Here is a 24,779-nt window from a genome sequence, read left to right on the forward strand (position 1 = left end):
AGAACCCAGAGCGTCCGCCTCCCCCCATTCCATTTCAAAGCCTCCGAGATCATCTGCGGCGTACCCCAGCGATCCTCCCACAGCCCGACACTGTTCAACATTTACATGGCCCGCTCGCACACGTCGCCCGACAGCACGACCTCAACATAATCTCCTATGCAGACGACACTCAACTGATCCTCTCCTTCACCAAGGACCCCATCACCGCGAAAGCCAACCTCCACGAAGGAATGAAGACCGTAGCCGACTGGATAAAGATCAGCCGCCTGAAGCTGAACTCGGACAAGACGGAGGTCTTCATCCTCGGCTCCAACCCCTCAGCCTGGGACGACACCCACCGACCACGCACGCAACCTGGGAATCATCCTCGACTCAACGCTCTCAATGACCAAGCAAGTCAACGCCGTCTCCTCCTCCTGCTTCAACATCCTCCGCATGGTCCGCAAGATCTACAGATGGATCCCGACAGATACAAGAAAGACAGTCACCCAGGCCCTCGTCAGCAGCAGACTCGACTATGGAAACGCCCTCTACGCGGGAGCCCCGACCAAGCTCATCAAACGACAACACATCCAAAACGCCTCAGCGCGATTGATCGTACCATGATACGGCCACATCACTCCCCACTTCAGAACCCGGCACTGGCTCCCCGTCAACAAGAGGATATCCTTTAAGCTCCTCATCCACGCACACAAAGCACTCCACAAGACCGGCCCAGCTACCTAAGCAGACGGCTCTCCTTCTACATCCCCAACCGCCAGCTACGCTCCGCCGACCTCTCACTCGCCACCGTCCCGCGCATCCGAAGAACAACCACCGGCGAGAGATCCTTCTCCCACCTCGCCGCCAAGACATGAAACACCCTCCCACTAAGCCTACGACAGACCCAAGACCTGCTGACCCTCAGGAGGATACTCAAGACCTGGCTGTTCGATCAGTAGCGACCCCCCCCCGCGCCTTGAGACCATTGCGGGTATGTAGTGCGCTTTACAAATGATTGATTGATTGATTGATTGATTGATTGTCTTTGTCACTTGACACTCGAACCTCAACAATAAAATCAGAGAGATCATTGGATCTCATTGGCATATTCTAAATAATGGAGACCATACCAAAAATCTCCCCAAACCTTTATATGCGTTTAGACGCAATCGCAATCTGAGGGACTTTTTGGTCAAACCTGTATTTGAGGAAGAAACAAACTTAATTCATAAATCCATTACGGGATGAAAGCCAGTCTCTGGAAATTACAAGTGTGATGGCTGCCATGCCTGTGCCAATGCTATTGTGACTGATACTCTGAACTGGAGAAAAAGGAAAATTTAACTCTCTGAAATGACAAACTGTAGGACGTCCAATGTCGTGTATTTTATTCTATGCCCATGCTCCGTGGTGTATATTGGTAAAACTAGCTGGCAATTTAGGACACGTTTTAGCGAACACAAATCTGCCATAATAAATAACAGAATAGGAGCCCCCTTAGTTGAACATTGGTCTGCCATAAAATATACAGAGGGAGATTTAACCTGGATCATCTTGGAGAAGATTAAGACTATTAGTACCACAGATGGCGATGCACAACGAAGAAAGAGGGAAGTGTACTGGATTTTCTCCCTGGGAACATTTGAACAGGGATTGAATGAAGTGATACCATGGGAAAACAATTATTTGATCCCCTTATGATACCTGTAGGATGGGTCTACCATCTCAATATTTACAGTTATCGACCAATTAAAGCACCGTTGACATCAAAGAATTGGGTAAACTCTACTTAAATCTAATAGGGTTCCCCTGAACCAAGGACATATGGTTATCCCCTGTATTATACCGTTGAGGTCTCTTGGATATCTATATAGTAGGATCTGTTACTTACTCAAGAGGCAGTAATTATATCACCCACTGGATAAACTTACTCATATGAGCCTTCTCTATATCTTTATGTGACTGTCCCTATTTTCCACCTTAGAAGTATGTAAAAGGATCTGCAAGATTTCTGTATCCTTTGGAACATAGATTCAGCAGGGCCTCTTACTATACATCTTTGGCCCTCTGGTCATAATGATACGGCAGTATAGATACATATTTTTTTAATTTTAGATCTATAGATGATTAATCGATATATCCTTTTAGCATTGTGCGTTCGTTGTCATGAAGCCTTTCAGATTCTTATATGACTGATTCGCACTAAGACCTCTTTCTATTTCCTTCTTTTTGAAAATTTGAACTGTAGATATTCTTCCAATATGGCGCCCATGGAAGTTAGCAGACTAGCTATCAAGGTCTTCCTTTTTCCTTCCCTGTTTGGTAGACACGGGTGAAGTGCATTCCAAAGACGAGGGAAATATAGCTATATTTAGAGCCACTTTTTTGGTGGCGTTCTTTACCTTTGTTCATGTAATTGAAGCAGGAATCTCCGTTTGTCACATTAGGTAATTTTCATCTAGGATTGGTTGCGCAGAACTTGGGCAGTTAGAGGGCCTGCATTAGAACTTGTGAGAGTGGACACGCTGTACCATGGCTTATCCAACTTTAATTATATGATTTTAGCATATTGTTTTGGGAAATACGCTATATATATCTTTTTATCTGTGCACTTTTTTCCCTCCCGTCTTACACTATAGTTAGCCTCCTAAAATCCTCTGATACGTTGTGACTATCTGCATAGCGACGGAGGTAACATTGTAACGTTAATAATCTGCATATAGTGTGGACATGAATTTTACATATTGTGAGATGCTTCTGGTTGCCCAATATATGATGTCCTGCCAGCGAAATACATTAGCTCCACCGCATAAACTTTCTCCTCCGCCCTGGTATGGATTCTGTTTCTAACCCTCTACGCATATGATAATGAGTGTGGGATTGCCTCTTTGAGAGAATCTGTGTATGATCCTCTCAATATCAATGTTGTTAATTTTATTTTACTGAGTAGGATACCTGTTTTCTGAGTAGGCCTGGGCGGTAAATTCCTTTCCGCTCGCGGAATTTGCGGAATTTGCGGAATTTGCGGAATTTGCGGAATTTGGGTAATTTCGCGTTCCGCGGAGAACGCAAAATTGCCCAAAATTCTGCTTTCTGCGAATTCGCAACATTTTTTGCTTGTTCGCTTTCTCAAAATGCGTGTTCGCGAGATATTTCTCCCCTAGCACGCAAACAGCAATTGTGAACAGGAAAAAAGCATCGCGAACAAGCAATTCCACGTGTTCACGGAATTTCTGCGTGTTCGTGGAGATTTTATACCGTTTCGCGGAGATTTGCGTAACGAAATTACGCAAATTCCGCCCACCCCTAGTTCTGAGATATACATCTATAGAAATCTCCTTCATTGCGACAGACATTGACTCATAAGTTATGTTATGTTATGTTATGTTATCCGGATTTGTAGAGCGCACAGCTGCCCCAGCAAAGTCACTATATATCTGTTAATATTCCATTGTTTGTAATCTTGATTATATCGATGTAGCTCTTATAGTATATTTTTCTTGGAAGGACTCCTACTTTATATAGCAAAGGAGAAAGATTTACCTTCCTATGGCCTTGAGGATATAGACACCTTGAAGCACCTAAGCCTACTTGATCTCCTCTTCTTATTTCCTCTATCTGGACAACCGGCAATGGCAAGTATTTAAGATGCAGGAAGCTTCCGCCTTGGATGTTATGTGTAAATGCTGACCTATATGCCCCCTTCTACATCATCTATAATTCTTTTTATCTTTATACCTTATTCAGAAAACATCAACTTCGATTGGGTATTTTGATGTGAATTTGCAATATACTCTGGCCAAAGTATATTGCCCTATCTGCAACTAATACTCCCCTGAAGGAGAGTCGAGCGACAGACACAGTAGGTGTTTGACAAATGACAGTATTTGATGAGATCCTATTGTGAGATCTAAGGTATCTATAGAATGCACATGCATGATTGTTGTGCACTTTTTTTTCTTACATTTTAAGATATTAAATTAAATAAATTCCAGATTTGCAAAGCGCGACTTATCACCCCTAAGGGTATCCATGCACTGGAGGCCATTGGGGAGATGAAGTGAGCTATTGCCTAGAATCACATGATGCTGAGCTACCACCGGGGATCGAACCATGAACCGTGTGCTCTGAAGTCAGCCGCTCTGGTTGCTGCACCACACCTCTCCGGGTATTGCACACAGGTTGGTATTCATAAGAGAGGATCTCCATCTCCATCTTTCTATTTTTTGCACAGGAGTCTTTTCTTTTTTCCTTTTCCTTCCGTTTTTCCACTGGGTATATTTTGTGATATGAATACTCTAAGTCCATTGTTGTCAGAATGCAGTGTTATTACCATGAAGTGTTTTTTTAAATATATTTACACAAGTTGCTGTATTTTTATGTTCATAGACATTATTCCAATTGAAACAGGCTTCTCTTCTTTGTTTTTCTTACTTGGATGACCCTTGCCACCACCCATTTACTATGTCCAGCGCCCTGATGAAGGTGCCATAACAGATCATGATTTTTTCTTCACCGAAACATGTGTCAGCGCAAATTCTTTTGTGTATGATTTTTAAAAACTAATCATTGATGTTATTGATGCAAGCGAATTATATGTATTAAATTATTATTGGTTCAGACATATATTGTATCTATTGTGTGAAATGTCAATCGATATCTAGGCTAATATGTCAATGAATCAACACCAATGCCAATATGGGACACTAAGCACTGTTTTTTAGTGAATAGATTGGATGTATGTTTTTTTTAATGAATGTGTTTGGTTTAGTTGAATCATATGATTGGTTTTTAGATTTTTGTAGCATGAAACGGAGCCGGAGATAAATAGAAGCTAAATTGATGTATAGTAGAAAATACATATGTACTAAGCAATAAAATGTATTTCGAATATGTGAATATGTCTGATTCACAAGATTGATTATTCATTGAATTATAAATATCTGAAAGTAAGTTCAGAAGCATTGTTTTTCATGTGCTTTGATTATTATTTTCCTCTGGTGTTATCTTCTCCTAATATTAAGCTTCAGGGACCCTCTTGTGTTTAGAACATGATACACATCTAGACAGAATGAGCATCGAGGGGGAGGCCAAAATAGGGAAATTAGAATGTTTTGTGCAGGCCTTTGGACCAACAAATATCCGCAGGGCCCACCATGGATAGGAGAGGGCCTTCTTTTTTAACTCACATTCCCATAATATATCTTCTAGACTAGGCTATGTGCTGACACCTAGAGACACCATGGGTAGGTTCCACGGCACCAAATATTTGGTGAGGGGGATTTCGGATTACGCTCCTCTACAGGTCAACATAGCCACTGGGAGGAGTGGAGAGCCAACTGGAGGCTAGCCAACAAGCAGGTAGTGAAGGAACTTGATAAGGCTACCAAGTTATATTTCAGGAAAATTAGGGCACAGTGGTTAGTGCCAGTGTAGTGTTGGAGCCATACAAAGCCACACTTAGGGGAATGTTGATTGCGGGTGAAGTAAGGAACAAGAGGGTACGAGTGCAGCACCTTCAACCATTAGAACAGGAGATCTGGCACCTTGACAATCAATGCGTCTCCCACCTGACTGCATCACTGGTTCCGAAGCTAGAAAATAAGCACTTGGAATACAAGGAAGTTGCATGACATGAAGTAAAAACATCTTTATTGGTCAAGCAAAATCTTATTTATGAGGCCGGTGACAAAGTGGGTAAACTGTTGGCCTGGATAGGCAGCAGGGAAAGGGAACTCATGCATGTTAGGGGGCTGCAGTTGGAAGCTGGAAGGGTGATTAGGGGTCTTAGACAGATCGCGGAAGGATTTGCAACGTATATGGCCGCTTTTTGCACACCCAAGGTTGCATGACAGAACAACGCATGCCTAATGAACGCGGTTTCAACCACGACCGGGACTTTACCATACATGCCCTTATCACCCATGCCTTTACAATGAATTGTAGAGTCATGATTAGTAAAGGCATGTGCGTGGTAAAGATCAGCACTTAGCCCCTGAGCCCTCAAAACCGGCCACCAGTCCCGCAAACCACCCTGCCCCCTAAAGTGAAACCTAAATAAAAATAAAAAAACTACTCACCAAACCATCATTCCTTCGAATGTCGTCTGCAGGAAGTCTCCAACACCCCCGCCCACTCGCTCCTATGCTAGACCGCTGACTGTCTTTACTTTGCATGCGTGGTTAAGTCATATGCGTGGTAAAGGCATATGTGTGGTTAAGGCAACCGCTGTTCCGTTTGCGTTGTAACCGCACATGTGATTTAGCCCGTATTGTAAATGCCATTTCTCCACACCTAGGGTATGGGGGTTCAATGGAGACGATAACGGGATTCGTTAGAGACTGCCCAGTCAGGACCCTGACCCTGGAATAGAGAAAGAGCCTGGGAGCAAACCTCTCAGAGACGGAAATAGCAGAGGCATTGACCCAGGGGAAGGCCCCAGGCCCCAGCGGACTACCCATAGATTTCTACCGTAAAATGGAAGGTAGAGTGGTTAAGCCAATGCTCCTTATGTTTCAGGATGCTCTCCGGCAAAGATTCTTGCAGGAAGATTTGTGAACAGCTACTACCATGCTCATACCCAAAATGGGGAAGCCCCCACATGTGATTCCTATAGGCCAATTTTGCTGCTTAATGCGGATACAAAAATTCTGGTAAAAGTGCTGGTTTTTGTACAGTGGTGACTGATCTGGTCCATTTCGACCAGACAGGTTTTTTGCCCTGCCGCTCGACCAGGCTAAACTTAGGGCACCTTCATAATGTTATAGTGCAAGCAGATACTTGGGGTGAAACCTGGGAAGCATTATCCCTGGAGGTCAATAGGGCATTTGATGCAGTCGAATGGCCTTATCTATTTCTCCTTGAAAGAATGGGATTTGGGCCCTGTTACATTAATTGGATTAGACTATTATACCAGAACTCTTCTGCCAGAATAAAGATTAACGTCTGCATGTCTGAGAATTTCCCTATTGGGAGGGGAACGAGACAGGGATGCTGTCTCTTCCCAATGCTCTTCGCCCTCGCAATATAGTGATTGGTGAACCTCATGAAGATAGATGGGGGCGTGGCTTGGCCGAGGATAATGGCCGACGCCTGAGCCGAGAGCTCAGCATCAGCCCGCAATTTATCATCTGAAATCGTGCAGCCGGGGTTGATTTGCACACTATCGAACCCTCAGAGGAGCCCGTGTGCTGCGGAGTGTGGCCAGGTGCAATTTGAACACTACCGGTGGTGAAGGCCAGGAGCTGTGACCTGCGGTGTGGAGTGTGTAACGGAGGCCGCAACAATGGCGGCTGGCCAATTTTCACAAAGCCTGAGACCCAGTCTGCCAGTGGGGATGAACGCTGAGAGGGCGATGGCTGCTGCTTCTGCGGTCCGCAGAGTGCTGGGTGGTGAGGAGGCGCGAGAAGCGATGAGGATCCTCACAGAAGGCGCCTGCGACGCTGAAACCGTGACATGGAGCGAGCCCAGGGGTGAGTGGAGCGAGCTAAGCGGGGCCCATCCCCTAACAGGAGGGTGTAGCCGGGGAGTGCCGTGAGGAGCCATCGGGTGTCACCTGGTTGAACGGCAGAGCTCATGACCTCACCTGAGACTGGAAGGCTCCCCTGATTTGTGCTGCTGGCCAAGAGGTGGGGCGGTCATACCCGGGCCTCTGCCTGGAGGTAGATTGACATTGCCCGAAGTGCACGGCTGGGCTCTGTGGCGAGTGGTGCACTGCCGGAGCGGACCTGTGTGACCCAACGGACGTAGCGACACCTCCCTGGCCCTTGTCTGGAGTGAAAGCCTTCGCAAGGACAGGGAAACGAGGGGGCCCGATAGTGGCTGCCTATGGCTGTACCGCGGGAGAGAATTGGCGACGGACGGCGACTGCCGGGCCTGGGGCCCTTGGAAAAAAGTGGATTAACCTCTGGAGGGAGTTTAGAGCTGGGGACCCGCGGTGAGTAATTGCTGCCGGTGATTTACAGAAAGGCCCATGGTTGCTGCGTGACCTAAGTGCATGTGCTGTGGCGGGTGGCGGCCGCTGCGTCACGTGGCATGATTGATGGACCCTCAGGGGGAGGAATGGAAGACCACCCACGAGCTGAGCAGTGAGCTAGGATTGCGGAACACCAGCACCGGCCGAAGAGTTGCGGGGGCCTTCTCGATGGAGTAGCACAACGTGAGAGGGGTTTTAGTGCCTTGCCTGGAGGAGCACATGGACACTGTGAAGTGCTATCTAGGTGAAGCTGGGCCATGAACTGGCAGAGGCTGTGCTGGGACTGCAACGTTTTGGCCTTGTGAAATTTCGTCATCATGGGCAAACAAAGGGGCCAGCGCCCTCCAGGATCTAGAAGGAAGTGCCCAGGAACAGCCGTAAACTACCCCGGAAGATCCGGTGCAGCAGCAATGTAGTAAAATACTTGAGGCCATAGCGGACACAAAAGCTACCCGCCATCAGGACATCAGTACTGTCGCAGTTGGGCTTGGCCTGCTGCGGTAAGAACACAAAAAACTAGTGGAGAGGGTCAAAGAGACTGAGACTAGTGTTGCAGACTTGGTGCCGGCGCAAAAGGGTTTGGAGCAGCGGATGGAGGCCCTTACGACAGAGTGTGTTTCTTGGAATGAAGGGCTGAAGATGCGTAAGGATGCAATCGAAGAAACAATGTCATTGTCATGGGCTTATCAGAGGGAACGGAAGGGAGCAACATGGTGACTTTCTTGGAAAACTGTTTCAGAACGGTCGTAGCACCCGAGGGCCTGTCCTCCTTCTATACACTGGCGAGAGCTCATAGGATACCTGCCAGACCGTTGGCCCTGGGGAGGCCTCCGAGGCCTGTGGTGGCCCGCCTACTTCACTTCCGTGATAGAGACTTAATCCTGCACAGAGCGAGAGCTGTGGGCCTCTTCACTGTAGACAAAAGCAGGGTCACCCTTTTTCCGGATTACACGTTAGAGGTGCAGAGGAAGATGGCCTCCTACTTGGAGGACAACAAAGCATTGAGAGAAGAGGGACTCCAATACTCTCTGATGTTCCCGGCTCCCCTGCGTATATGTCTGGAAGGAACACTCACTACTTTGACTCTCCCAGAGATGCATTGGACACCACGGGAAATTGGTCTTGGAGCCACCGGGCGGCAGTCCAGGGACCCTGGGAAACGTCCATGGTGATGACCTCGCAGGAGGACCCCGAAAAAACAGTACTCATGTCAGACGGAGGTAAGGAGAGGGCCGAGGCTTTGCAAGCAGTGGCAGCCCCACTCCGGAAGAGGAGGCCGGCTCTTCCAGAGAGTCAGCAGACAATGAAACTGACACTTCCCATAGCGATAGTGTCAAGATGTCAGTGGTGACTCCTAATATTGCGGACGATATTATTTGAACTTATGTGGTAAGCTAGGGTGGTGATGCTTAGAAAGGCGCTGGGTTTTCAGTAACTGTTATAGGCCATGGGTTATCTGTTTCCATTTGAGCCTGATGCACTATGATAAGTGAAAACACCTTGAGACAGCTGCGCTCCCTTGCATCTCTGTAACTGCCAGAGGATTTTGTGTATCTTACTATAGTTTGGATGGGTGCTAGTTAACTGCCCTGGGGAGTGGGAGTTGGGGGTTTAGTTTACTTAAAGGGTTTGTTGGGAACAGGCATGTCACTAGAGAAAATCTAACTGGACGACTGTTTGGATTGCCTAGATGGGTACCTCAAGTGATTTAAAATGCATCTCATGGAATGTGTGGGGAATGCATACAATGTTGCAGCGCCATAAAGTACATGCATACTTAGTCTGCAGGGGGGTTCAGATTGCACTACTTCAGGAGACTCACATACAGGCACATGAAGGAGCAGCCTTACAGCGCCGATGGCGAGGTCAAGCGTTTTATACTAATTATTCAGCATTCGCCAGGGGGTACTGATTTTGATACGGACGGGTGTGCCTTTTCAATGCACTAATCAAATTTCAGACCCAGAAGGTAGGTATGTGGTGGTCACTGGGAAACTAGATGGCACAGTCTTGGGAAACACATACGTTCCTAATACAGAGCAACCTGCGTTTTTGTCACAACTCTCTGGGAAGTTGGCACCCATTTTCACGGGGTCGGTTCTTCTTGGAGGGGATTTTAATTGCATCTCTGATATTGTCCTGGATTGTTCTCACCCTCCACTCCCCAACGCACCCGTTCATAAATTAGCGGAAGCAAGGCGCAACTGGCAGGAACGATGGGGGTTGGTGGACTCCTGGAGGACTCAACATCCTGGGGACCGGGACTATTCATTTTTCTCTGCTCTGCATGATCTCCATGTTCGTCTAGATGCGATTTTATGTTCACTGGATGTGCATACTGTAGTGCAGAGTAGTGAATACCTCACTAGAACACTATAGATCATCATAATCCAATCCTACTGCGAATACAGTGGTCTCGTACAAGGCCTAAGAATATCTACCTGGCGCCTACATCCTGAATCTTTAGAAGATCAAGTCTTTTGTGAAACAGTGAGCACCGGCATAGCTCAATATTTCCAAGAAAACACTGGCACAGCAACGTCTTCCTCAGTGGAATGGGACGCTTTTAAAGTAGTCCTTAGGGGTGGCTACATCTCCGAGGTAACAGGAGTACGTAAAGTGCTCTTAAGGGACGTGCAGGAGGCAGACCAGCATCTCCGGGATGTAGAGCGGGAACGTCCTGAGAGGCCTGATAAGCAAGGGGAGCTTCTAGAAGCAAAGGAGGCTGTAGCGGCGCAAATAGAACGACTACGCTCCTTTGATTACAAAAAATACATCATACGTGCCCATGCAGAAAGAGACAAGTCTGGAGGTCTCCTGGCATGGCTAGCTAAACCGGTTAGAAGGGGTATGATGATTTTAGAGCTCAGAGACCAACATGGAGTAGCTTGCTGTACTCAACAGGGTATTAATGAGTTATTCCTCGCGTCTTATGCAGACTTGTATGAAAGTAAAACAACTCTGATAGAGGACGACATGGATAGGTTCGTACATGCAGTCGAACTCCCACGTCTGGATAGAGACCAGACGGATGCATTGGGGTGGGATATCGAACTCGGAGAAGTTAGGGGAGCTATTAAACTCATGGCTAGGAACAAGACGCCAGGGACAGATGGGCCACTGATTAAATTTTATCTTACGTACACTGAACAATTGGCCCCTAGATTAGTAACGCTATATAATGATGTGAAACAGAAAGGACAGCTCCCCGCGACGACTCGGGAGGCTGTTATTATCCCTAGGAACAACAAGAGAGAGAGGGTTGAGCTACACTCTTAATCCCCCAAAGTCAATGCAAAACAACGAAAGAGTGTGATAATGGACAGAAAATCAACCTAAGGTGATTATCCTAAATTCCAGACTTGATGCCAGAAAGACCAAATCTATCTGACTTTTAAATAAAAGTCAGATAGATTTGGTCTTTCTGGCATCAAGTCTGGAATTTAGGATAATCACCTTAGGTTGATTTTCTGTCCATTATCACACTCTTTCGTTGTTTTGCATTGGCTGTTATTATCCCACTGTTAAAGCCTGGAAAACCATCCTGGGACAGATCCGCATATCGCCCACTCTCTATGCTTAATATGGATTACAAGATCCTGAGCCGTATCTTAGTCACCTGTCTCCTTCCCTATATGACAACACTAGTACGTAGAGACCAATCTGGGTTCATCCCGACCAGGAATACGGCTACTAATTTTCGAAGTTTATTACTTATCCTGGAGGCTGATTCCTATTCGAAGGACAGGGCCACTGTCTTTGCAGTGGACATTGAAAAAGTATTCGATAGTCTTGAAGGGCGTTACTTGTTCCAGGTAATACATGCATTTGGACTTGGGGATAAATGTATAGAATGGACGGCCCTAATATACAAAAACTCTATGGCAAGGGTCAAAACGGGTGGTCTGATATCTGATACTTGTGACATAAGACGAGGAACAGGCAGGGATGTCCACTGTCCCCCTTCCTGTTTGCTTTGGATGTGGAGCCACTAGCGGCTAAGGCCTGGACAGGACAACATTATCAAGGCCTTCAGGTACACGGACAGATTCACTATATTGCCTTATGTGCTGACGACTTGCTAATGCTCCTGGCAAATTCATGTGCAGGACTTGCTCTGTGACCTTGGCAGGGCTTAGGGTCAACTGGCCAAACTACTGTCTATTCCTGACCGTAGGTAATAAAGACGGCCTGCAAGAGACTGCCGGGGTGAAATTGGAGTGTAGGTGTCTGATATATTTAGGGACGCAAATATATCATGCTCAGGGAGATCTGTTGGAGGGCAATATTGGCAGAGCAATAAAAGGAATGAAGAGCAACTTCGACTTTTGGGGGGCGTTCCCTCTGTCAGTAGCTGAACGAGTGGCCTTACTTAAAATGGTGACCCTCCCACGACTATTATACTATTTTGGGACCATACCAGTTTGGATACCGGCACGATGTTTTATTCAACTTAAGACCATGGTCACGGGATTCCTATGGGGCACCAGTAGAAGGAGGGTAGCGCTGGGAGTCCTAATGAGATTGCGATCAGAGGGGGGTCTGGCAGTCCCTGATTTCGAGGCCTATTACCTGGCAGCTCAGTTACAATGGCTCACGCAGGTGGTCACGGCTAGGCTTAGAGGGACGGTAGAGGTGAGAGATAGAGCCCCAACCCAGCAAGTTCTCTCCCAAATTGTCCTGAAGCTGCCTGTTAGAACCCTTGATCTCCCAGAGGACTCAAAGTAGTGAGGCAGTGTTGGAATAGGAGTCTGAAATGAGCACGGATTGAAATTGCATATGCGCCTGACATCCCTCTATTCATGTGTGAGGCACTACCTCATGGGGGTACCTGGAGGAGACTGGCGAGCTAGAGAGAGATGGGCCTGACCACTGTGGGGGATTTATATGAAGATGGCACTATGCTCCCCTTTAACGACCAGCAGGACCATTATGACTTACTCGGGGGGGACAGACTTTTTACTTCACTCTGCACTCACTGCGACTATTCCTAAACATTGGAAGGCGGGACTCATTGAACTGCAAACATCAATGGGATGTCAATACATAGTGACGGCGGCAGGAACTTTTAAAGCGGGCACATACCTATATAGGCAAATGACACAGGAGATGTTGGTTCTCCTAAATGTACTGAGACTCAAATGGGAGGAAGATGTGGGGGTGGAGATCTCTGAAAAGACCTGATCTGATCTTGTGGAGAGGCCGTGGAAAAGCTCCAGCAATGCCCAATTTCAATTAGTGCACTTTTACGTATTACACAGAGCCTATCTCACCCCAGCGAAAATTAATAAATACTTTGTCAACCACATGGCAGCATGTCCGCGCCGTAATAAGGAGGGGACAGACTTCCGCCATATGTTTTGGGATTGTTCCCACTTTGTAAGACCTGGGGTCACCAGGCCCTAAGGGGGTAACGTGATTTGAGCGGCTGGGCACCCAAAGGCTTATGTGTAAAGCGACCATACAACACACACATCCTCTGAAGCTGGGAATGCACACAATAAGGGATGCCACACTGTAGAATTTATGCAAATAACTCAAGTTTATCTAAGCAGTTAGATGTAAATGCAGTGCATTAGATGAAAATGCAGTTCATGGGATGGCAATGGCATTATTCACATAGATTAGCATCTGTTTCACCAATATTTCATAACGGTGCTGTAGACAGTACCTGATGACCTCAGCGTTATATTCACCAGCAATTCCCCCTGAGGCCCTGGGCCACACTTGTATACTTTAACATCCGTTGTAAGGACGGGGAATCGTAGTGCCACACCTGGGGACTAGTAGGGACTCAGGGCAGACTTCGCGGGCTTACCGCCACCCCTGGTACCCTTAGCGCCTCAGTGGGGGCGATTACCGCACTAACGCACCAATCAGGCCTTGTACACCTTTGAACAGAGCTTAAGAACACAGCGCTACTCGTGATAATCAGGCGCTGAACACCATTGAGCAGTGCCTATGAACAACAGCGCTACTCGTAATAATTAAGCCTTGAACACTTCTGAGCAGAGCCTACGAGCATAGCGTTACTCGTAATAATTGCGCATTGAATCCTTGTGAGCAGAGCCTAGGAATACAGCGCTACTCATAATAACTAAGCATTGAACACTTCGGAGCAGAGCCTGCGAACATAGCGCTACTCGTAATAAGCCAGCATGAAGCACTTCTGAGCAGAGCCTACAAACACAGCGCTACTCGTAATAAGCCAGCATGAACCACTTCTAAGCAGAGCCTACAAACACAGCGCCACTCGTAATAGGCAAGCATCCGGCACTTCTGTGCGGTTCGTGGGGCACAGCGCTACTCGTAATAAGCAAGCCTCAAGTAGGCGGTCCACTGCTACGCGACAGTCTTGGAGGAAGAGGGCAATCCCTCGGAGGGGTGTCAAAGTCTTGGGTGAACTGGGGGAACTCCCACAGAGGGGAACCAGGGTCTCAGGGTGCGGTGCTGCTCCCGGTCTGTAGGGGGCGCACCGGGTCCGTCCCAAGCCTCCCGGGGCTTACCTTGATCTCGACGTCCTGAGGCGTCCGACCCAGCTCCGGACTCCGCAGTCTGTCCTTCCGCGACGGGGGCAGGCCACGGCCTCACACACCTCTGCCAGCAGCTGCGACGGCAGCGACGGGGCCCCGGGCTTCTCCGCGGGCCTCGACGCGATGAGGGGGCACACTTCAGGCTTCCAGGTCACGGCGGTGAGCGCGCTCTGGTCCCTGCGCCGGGGGGGGGGTCAAATTAAGTGGGAGAGCTCCGCGCTCAACGGGGATTGATGCAGGGGATCCCAGGCCAGGTCAGGGAACGCAGGAGTCTCAGCGCTAGTACCTGGTTGATCCCCAGCAATTCCGCAATCAGCTTTGGCATAAAGTTTCAGTGTTCAGGTTTGACATGAAGTCTCAGCATTCAGTTTCAGCATGCAGTCGTGACATGAGGTTTCAGCATTCAGTTTCAGCATGCAGTTGTGACATGAGGTTTCAGCATTCAGTTTCTGCATTCAGTTGCGACATGAAGTCCTGATGGCGCAGATGTCTCTGGCGCCCTTGGGGGGTTCTGTTCCTGGGGGGTAGGGATTGAGTTGGTGACTAGGTCCTTCCTAGTCAGGCTGGGCAGAGGTTCCCTGGGCCCTCCTACTGCTGGGCAAGATCAGTGGGCTTTACAGGATCCCTCACTCACTTTCAGAGGCATAAGTCCCTGGCTAGGCCCTACCGCCTAAAACTCCTGCGTGGATTCTCCAGCTCTGCTTTACCCCAACTGGCCAACTAACTAGAAAAAGTTCCCTCCCTCACTTAAGTAGCCCTAGGTCAGGTGACCTCTATCCAAGGCGGAAAAAGTAAAAACCACACCTCCCTTCTAGAAGGTTCCAGCACATTCCAGGAGCTTCCCCATTCTACCTATGGGACAAAAAGGCGGGCTGGTGTCGCAACATTGTTGTGGGGTTCCAGCCAGCTCCTGGCAGCTAGGGTGCTACTAATGAAGACCACTCTACATTAGCAGGGGCCTGTGGCAGCCATCTTGGGAGAAGGGAGCACCTGCACCTTAACACTGATTGGCAATGAAAAGGCGCCCGGAGACCTAAGTCCAACATAAAAATGAGGGTGGAAAAAAATGAGGCACAATCAAAAATAGATGGGGAGACCACCCTAGGGCTGACAGGTCTAACACACTTAGATACCTATTGGGCTAACGTGGTGGCCTTACTAACTGAAATCACTGATAGGGAGTTAGAACCGGCCATAGGGCCCTGTCTCCTGCATTGGTTCCCCCACACGGCCAAAAATAAGATTACAAGTAAATTCCTAGACTCGTGTCTCCTGCTGGCTGAGCGAGAAATCACTATGAATTGCAAAGCGCAGAGGGGTCCTTACATAACCAGATGGAAGAAGGAATTCATTAGATGGGTGGAATGTGATGGAATAGTTAGGCTGCAATTAGCGAAAGGAGCGGGAAGTGAGAGGGCGTTGGACGCGGCAAAGGCATGGGAAACGTTAGTGGTGCTCCTCAAGATCCCAGACAGTGATAGTGACGAAACTCCAGTGATTGCCACTCCTGAAGTGGCAGACTAGGCAGGAAACCCCCATGATCTATATGTCATGGAGGTCCTAGGTACAACATGCAAAGCGACCCCGCCTCCACTGCGGAATAGCTATCAAAGTATTACTCTTGATGCATTTGTGAAACTAATCTACATTAGACCCAAACTGCAGCTTACAATGTTGCTTATATGTGACATGCCTGGGGGGAGGTTTGGGCGGAGGTTGTTGTGGGGGGGTAGAATTGATTTAAAACATGTAACAGTATCGAAGTGGGTCCCAAACGATTATGACACAATGTGAGACTCCAGGGCGGTGGGTGGGGGAGGGCGTTATTATATATGAGTTAGTTAATATAAATGTGTCATCCACAGTAGCGTCATTTCTCATCCCACTGTATGTCTTTTTAATATGTACTTTTCGTAGAATATAATTGTGTAGGCCTGCAAAATTCAATAAACTTTGTTTTAAAAAAAATGAAGATAGATGGCAAAATCTGTGCTAGACGGGAACCTCAGGATGGGAAGAATTGATATCCCTATATGCAGATGACATCCTACTTTACCTGACCCGCACAGATCAATAGCTCGCCTGAGTCAGTGAAATATTCCAAATATTTGGAGAGATTTCAGGCTTTGCCATTAATTGGGAAAAGTCACTCCTGTTTCCCATGTGTGGATGGAGACGCAAGGGCCCCATGCCTCTACCAGTATGGGTGGAACGCCATAGTTGTAAGTACCTGGGAATACAGATAGCTAAAAACGCAGATTCTCATGTTCGAGCTAATCTTAAACTGCTGCTTCAAAGTCCTGAATGGGACGTCAGACATTGGTGTACTCTGCCCTAGTCGCTTATGGGCACTGCTGTTGCTGTATGTTCTGCAGAATTGCACTAATATATTACCGAAGACACGTTTCCTGCGCATTGATAACTTACTGAGGACACTGCTGTTGGGCAGGGGACAACTCTGTATTGCACTCCAGACCCTGCAACAAGCAAAATATGACAGAGGTATTGCATTACTGAACATGCAGAAATACTATGAGGCAGCAAATGTATTTGAAAAGAGATGGGGAATGGGAGATCATAGCCATATGCCTGTGTTGTATGGTGGCCGTCTACATGAGCGAGCATGTCCGGCTTCAATTACGGTGTTGGACACATGGATCAGCCTCTGTAGAGAGATGAAGTGGGACAAGAGACTCACACCAGGTACGCCCCTCTGGAAGGGTATTAGACTGAGATGGATGACTAGACTTCAGGGCTTCTCAGGGTAGGCCAGAATAGGCCTAAGTACACTGCCAAAGTATGGGGCGCTAATGACACACTGCTCATCCTCTTCCCCACTGACGAGAACACCACCAGAACTAACTTCCCTTTCTGCATGGCAAAATGGATGAAGGAGAACTGCCTAAAACCCGAAACGCACAAAATGGAGACCCTGATCTTTGTAAACGGGAGGTCCACATGGGCCTTCTCTGGGTGGCCATGCAAACTAGAACTCACACCGCCCCACAGACCACACCAGAAACTTCAGCATCTTCCTAGACGACAAACTCACGAGGAATAAACAGATTAATTCTGTAACTGCCTCATTCTTAGAATGCTTCGCAAGATTTTCAACGGACTTGTCATGCACATGAGACACTCGTTCACCCAGGCCCTTATAACTAGCAGACTTGACTATGGCAACACACTCTATGTTGGCATCTCCAACTAGCTCATGCAAAAACTCCAGACCATCCAAAACATGACTGTTAGACTCTTCTTAGATGTCCCTAGGAGCACTCAACTCCCTACCTCACTGAGCTATACTCAGCTAAGCTACACTGGCCACCTATCCAGAATCGTTGCCAATTCAAACTACTTGCCCACACCTACAAAGCCCTCCACAGTACAGGACCTCCATAGCTTAACGACCAACTTCAAATGTACCATTCATCTAGAAAAATACGCTCAACCTCTCTCACCCTTCCACAGGTCCCCTGCATCTGCAGAAGCAAGTCAGGAGGGGCTCCTTCTCCTTCATCGCCACCAAGACCTGGAAGGAACTTCCGAGGCACACCAAGACAACTCCTTCGCTACTCAAGTTATGCAAGAAATTGAAAACCTGGCTGTTCAACTAGGAGCTCTGCGTTGCCTAAGTTCCAGCTCCAGCACCTGGATATCCTCACGGGTGCTAAGTTATGCCATACAAATTGACCTAACATAACAAAACAATGTGTATTGATTCAGTGTAATTTTGAGATGTGAAATTGTCACTCACACATTGCAATGCAAATACTTAGTAGGTGGCAGAATGGAGAAACAACTAGATAATGGCATGAGTTGACTGAAACAAAGTATATCAGTAAGTGACAACAAGCAAAAGTAATACACAAAGAGACAAATATCTTACCTCAGTTTTATTAACCTTAGTAAAACTCCAATTATTTGTTGTGCTGGTGGTTGCAGCCAAACGGATGCCTCCTTTGCCCACAAGAGGGAGACCAGATTCAAAAGTTGTTTCAGCTTCAACACTGAACTCAAAACCATGTTCATGGGTAAATGAGTTCTCCACACTTTCTACCTTGTTAACCCTAAAAAGTCAAAGGGAAGCATGAACTTTTAGTTGATGTACGGAGGGCGATTCAGAATATCAGATGTACGTATTGGAAGGCATAGGGCAAGATATAATTTTACGTTTAATTTGATGTCCATTGGGTAAGCGAGAACTTTAGAAAATATAAAATATACAATGCAAAAACACAAGTAAATAACTAATCAAATTCTACTCATGCCTGATGAATCCTTTCCATCAGACAAAAACGGCAGCCAGTTGAGCCTCATAACCAGAGTCCTGCAATTGACACTAGCTGGTTTATCAAGGTGGTCTCAGGCTCTGTGAAAGCTTATACAATATGTGAATAACTGATCTACAAAAGAGCGGCATTAAGGTTAGGCTATCACAGTAAGGCAAGGTCAGGCAAGGGGTCTGGAGCAGGATGCACCTATACAATCACCATGGCTTTTCATACTGATCTAGATATAAAAGAGTACTGGATTCTTGGAGCCCTTGGTAAACTCCTGTAGTTCCCACTTCTATCCCCAAGCCACTCAGTAGCAAACATATAAGATTGCTGAATGACTGAGGATTAGATTTGTGTTGGCATCATGGAACAAAAATAAGGGTTGTGATACTCCTTCAACATTTAGATAGGTCTCAATTTCTGATTCCAAAAAGTCACTGGGTAAGGCATCACCCTTTTCTATGCACAAGCTTCTTTTTAGGTATGGCCTAAAGACAGAGTTATCTGTCTGCCAGTCTCATATTTCCCAAAAATATTGCCAGTCCCATGTTTTCCCAAAACAAAACATGCAAAAATACATACATATATGGGGCTCTCAGTCTACAGTCTTTCACCATTAGTCTTTACATTCTTACACAAAAAGGTCCCTTCCAACAGGGCATAAAATGAAGGTCAATGGACCAGCCTACTTCAGCCATTGAATATCCTCACTTTGAGGGGCTGCATTTTGCCCTTGCACATGTCTACATAAACCTAAAAAATAGGTACCCATGAATAAAATATTTTAGACACTTATACTCCTCAGTGAATGCTAGTCTAATTTGAAGCCATGTCCCTCACCTTCTGATTGACAAATGGTTGACCACAAATTCAACTTTTTAGACACTTGTATACTTCCGTGACTGCTAGTCCTATTGTGAAGTACGGTGTTATCAACTATTTCCATAACACTCAAAACATTTATTGTAAGCTTCAATGTTGACTCATCCGTGTCAACCAGCTTTGTAATATCTATTTAACCTTTTTTTAAAACAAGCACAAGGCATTAGAGTAGCAAGATTCTATATGCAAATTTCTAGGTTGCAGCTACAACCCCTCAGCTTTCCATCGCTATGGCACTCTTCTGTGACAATCTTTTTAGGCACATAGCACAACTACAGCTTTCCATCTCCATTGTAGTTTTCAGTGAGGGCCTCTGTTGGTAGTAGAGTATAACAACCTTTCTATTTACTTTGTACTCTTGAATGAGGACATCTGCTGGCAGATTTGTGCCACAAGCTTTCATTGCAGTCTTCTCTGAAGACCACCATTGGTAGTAGAGCACAACTGCAGCTTTCGATTTCCATTGTGCACTTCTGTGAGGACCTCTATTGGTAGGATAGCACAACTGCAGCTTTCAAGCTTTATTGTGCTCTTCTGTGGGGACCTCTATTGGTAGTAGAGCACAACTGCAGCTTACGATTTCCATTGTGCTCTTCTGTGACAGCCTCCATTGGTAGGATAGCACAACTGCAGCTTTCTTACTCCATTGTGCTCTTCTGTGACAGCCTCCATTGGTAGTATAGAGCTACTGCTGCTTTCCATGTCCATCTCCCTCTCCATCTCCATTGCATCCATCTATTTCCCCAGCATTTGTTTGCGTTTAGGAATTGTTTTCTGCTGTTTTAGATTCATTTCCTATTTGTTATGTTCTTTGGAATAGATGTTTACACTTATGATTTGAAGGTTTTACTTTCTGTATAACATTGAATAACCTCTTTCATGGTGTTTTGTTATAACCCTTTATATCCCCTTCTGATTTGTTCACATTAAAACTGCGTATATCTTGAAAAGTACATGCCTGTGTTGCGAAATTGTTCATCATAGATTATTCACATTTCTAAATGAATGTATTGATGTTTTGATTGCTCATTTGGGGCTTGACAAATAAGTAATAGATTGGAATAACCTAACTCAGTGTTTCGAACAAAATTCCTTGTAGGCACAGTTATTTAGTATTCGTTGTTCTGCCTAAGACTCCAAGAGTATATTGGGTTTCCCACTTTTTTCTACCGATTTTGCACAGAGCAGAAGATTGTGAGTGATTTCTGGAGAAATTGCTTCAAATTTGCACAGATTGATAGTGGCATTAGGGAAAGGAGCAGGGGCTTCCAGGCTCTCATGGGACTGGACAGCGACGGTGGGGAAGTTTTAGTAAATCGCTTAGATTTTTCCTTCAAAGTGATCGACCAAAGCGTCGCACAGTGATTGCGACGGGTTAGGTACTCAGGGAGCAAGCCGCTGGATTTGAGAAGGATTCGAGTATTTTTAAATGAGTTTGGGATGAGTTCCTGGCCTTATCAATTTTTCTTCCCTAGGTGAGCCTTACGAGCAGTCTTGATGTTATGATTGTACGTTGTTAAAGCCAATTTATAGGTATTTTTGTCTGCAGGAAGTTTGATCAAATGCCCTCTCCTTTCTAATCATTTGCAGGAAGCTTTCTCTGACTTTAAATCTAATGAGTCCTAGGGTGCGTGAGGTCTGTGTGAACTCTTTTTAAAGTGTCTAAGAGGGGCTATTTGATCAAATACAGAATTCAAAGCCCTATTAAAATTGCAAAGTGCTAGGTCTACATCTGCAGGATCAGAGTGAAAGGGACGACATGGTGCTGTATGGCTGTTCCAGCAATATGTGGCAAGGTGAATGTTCCGGTAAGCTGTGGTAGCGCTAGGAGCACCCAGGATGAGCCACAGGGGTGCAACACGACAGTGTAGAGGAAGCTCCTTTCCAGTTAGTGGTGTGGGAGAGCAGAGGTCAACTAGACATCATATGGTATGAGTCTTGTGTAGTTGAGCGTAGATCGTGCTGCAATTGTCCCCAAGAGCATGCGTATGCTGCCAGAAATTATGGTGCCTAACTCAACACAAGGATTCTGGCTGGGCGGCCTGACTTCAAAATGGCCACCCAGGGAGACAAACGTGCATGAAGCTGCAGGAGGGCAGTGAAAGCCTGGAAGCAGGAGCGGCGGAAAGCAGGCTTAAACAGATGCAGCGGTGGGGACGTAGGCAGGAAAAACTCGACCACAGTGCAGAGGATGCAGCAGTGCGGCCGGTGCAAGGTAGGGCGTTCACTCGCTTCAGCAAACACGTCAGGAAGCAACGATACAGGTGGTGCTCCAGTCCCAGCCAGTGCGGTAGCCACCATTAAGGGAGGTTGCTGCCCGAGTGATAGGTGGGTGGGGCACCTTGCGGGGCAGTGTGCAGAAGTGCAGTGGTGTAGGGTGGCAGCCACTGTGCTGGAGTCGCGGTGGGCGATGAGGTGGTACAGAGCAGGCAGGACCTGCAGCGGCAGCAGTACAGTAAGCGAAGGCAGGTCACAGGGATCGACCACCCTTGTCGCCAGTTGTCATGTCGCAAGAAGATTTATGTGGTTAATATTCTTTATTTTCTTATCGCCATTTTTCCTGCCTCACCTTCCTTCCTCTCTTTTCCACAATCATCCTTCATTCCCTTTTTGTCCCTCCTCTTCCTTTCTCCTACTTCCTTCCGCCCACCTCCCTCTTCCGTTCCTGACCCATCCTACATGGTCCTAGCGCTGCGCTAGTGTACCATGCATGACGATTCTACAGATGGGTCAGACCATCCTTGCACGGCTGCGAACGGGTGCAGACGGGCTCATTCTTGATCTGGTCTTAGCATTGGCACGCACCTGGGCACGCCCTTGCACGTCTGGCATGCACAGAGCTTTTGAAGCGTGAGTTGGCCCAACCTCCAGAGAAGGCAATATGGGATTATGGGCCTCGCAGGTCCCGCAACAGGCAGAGTCCAAAAATCACCGCCGCGCTGCAGTACAGGCCAAGTGCTCAGCAGAGGCACCACCACCTGGTCGCTCCACCCGAATCCCAATAACTTCAGACCACCACATGTTTGTGTTTTTTATGGAAGAATTGAGGCCGCAGTTTATTAGGCATTTTCAACTTACAAGCGATCCTTTACACATCATTATTTTTGTCCGGAGAGCTCTGCACTGTGCCTTGCCTTCAGTGCAGCTCAACTTGCCCCTGGTGACCTATCTCCCCTGGGAATGCAACCCTTTCCTTTCACTCCGGGCATGCCTCTGCTTCCAGCCCGACCGGGTAACCTTTTACTTTCGGTTGCCATACACTCCTTGGGTAAGCGTCTGCTTCCAACCCAACCGGATGACCCTTTGCCTTCCGGTGCCCACACACTCCCGGGTAACCAGCCGGTTCCCACCCGGCTGGGTGACCTTTCACTTCCGGTGTCCACACGTTTTCTTCCGGGTAAGTGTTTGTTACCAGCCCAACCCTGTGCTTCTTCAGTCCCGGTGCGTACCCTCTTTGTTACCTGGGCAAGCCAATGTGCTTCACGCTCGCCAACCTGGTTGACTGTTCACATACCCCTCTTTGCGAAGGTGACCCGGTAACCGTTACCCCACTTCTTCCATGCCACAGGCTCTGCCCTCCGTTGCGTAATTAATTGTTTACTTCCGGTTCACCAGAACAAAGGGGCTTGAGGAGCTTGCCAGTGCCCACTGGGTCCTGACTGCCCCGTTTGCGGTCTGTGCCCCCTTCCCAACCTGTTTCTTGTATTCCTCTTGGATCGCTTTGTAAGTACCGCCATGCCTCGCTGGGAGCTATCGCTGCCAGAGAGGCCCCCCCATGCCATCCTGCGACCCAATTCTTGAGAACTACCAACAGCCCCTTGCATTCAATGCCGCTAGCATATTCCGTAGCAGGACATCTGTTCCAGTGTCTGACAGGTACACCCCATCTGCCCTGTAATAGTGCAGCTGCCGCAAGTTAATCAGGGTGTGCCTAATGCTGCCTAAACCTGCACCCCCTAGAAATTTGGCCATGAGGCTGTTAAGCCTCTTCCTTGACAACTCCATGCCCTTTTGGGAGCGCGCACCAGCCCATACCCTTCTGGGAATGACCTCGGACCACACCACTTCCGTGTTATTCATGCTCCTGGCTAAATTGGTGAGCTCCTTCTGTAACATGTGAAGTAGTGTTTTCCTCCCTATCACCGGAAGGTCATTTCCCCCTAGATGAATAAGGGTCCTTTGAGCGGGAGCGGAAATCTGGAATGACGCTCCCCAAGTCTCTCCAGTGCAACCCTGGCTTCCCAAACCATCGCACCATTGTTCGTTGAAAGGGGAACGTTGCATCCCACCCAGAAGCCATGGATACGTAAGAGTGCCCGATGACCCACACTGTTTTGCGTTCTGTGGAGTAGAACAGAAGGACAGAAATGTTGAGTTCAGTCTTCAACAAGCCTTTTATTATACGTGTAACCTGGTGTACATAAGTGTATAAAAGATCCAGACCTGAACCCCCGCAACCCCCTGCCTGTTTAATCCTTTAACTGCTGGGTGTTGGGCGAATGTAAACCCGGAACTTGTCTGATTCCCATCTTCCTATTCGTTTTATTGCGTTTGCCGACATACCCTCCTGGAACTCTGTTGTGGCTGCCCCAATGCGGAAGGAATGTGTAGTGTAGAGATGCCCCTGGAGCCCAGCCATTTGGACCGTTGCTGCTAACACCCTTTTAAACTGATAAAGCGTTACTGGGCTCCCGTCTTTGTGGGTGAGAAGGTAGTTGTTGCCGTTGACACCCTCCCGTTCCTGAATGTACCCTGCTAAAAGCTTAACTGGGCAATATGAGCTGTGCCCCCCCATCCTCTTCAGTGTAATGTACTGTCCCCTTCCCACTTGATCTGTCTTAGAGTGTCGCACCCGTAAAGATGCCTGGTGTGTGCCCAGGGATAGATCTTTACAGCAGGGCCCTGCTGCTTTTGTCCCCTTTTGCTCTCGCTACTAGTTCGCTAATACGAAAGGCCCTAAAGAAGGCCAAGGAAAAGGTCACTCGAAACAGCATACTTTCAAATTCCGAGTGGCAAACCAAAGGGAGATGGTCCATTAGAATTTTTAGTGTGTTAAAATCGATTGGGGACCTGTGATCCTGTTTTTTGCTTTCAACTTTGGCCCAACCTTTCAAGGCTTCCCTAAGA

General features: G+C 47.3%; 1 protein-coding gene across 1 annotated transcript in view; it reads right to left on the reverse strand.

Moving 5' to 3' along the window:
• Positions 1 to 24,779, reverse strand: part of LOC146863356 (uncharacterized) — a 137,650-nt gene that overhangs the window by 33,178 nt on the left and 79,693 nt on the right. The window contains exon 3 of the mRNA XM_085642793.1: positions 18,380 to 18,560. Coding sequence (XP_085498919.1) covers positions 18,380 to 18,560 — 181 coding nt within the window. The remainder of the gene's footprint in view (positions 1 to 18,379; positions 18,561 to 24,779) is intronic.

Source organism: Triturus cristatus, chromosome 2_2 (assembly GCF_964204655.1).
Source record: "Triturus cristatus chromosome 2_2, aTriCri1.1, whole genome shotgun sequence".
Taxonomy (NCBI): Eukaryota; Metazoa; Chordata; class Amphibia; order Caudata; family Salamandridae; genus Triturus; species Triturus cristatus.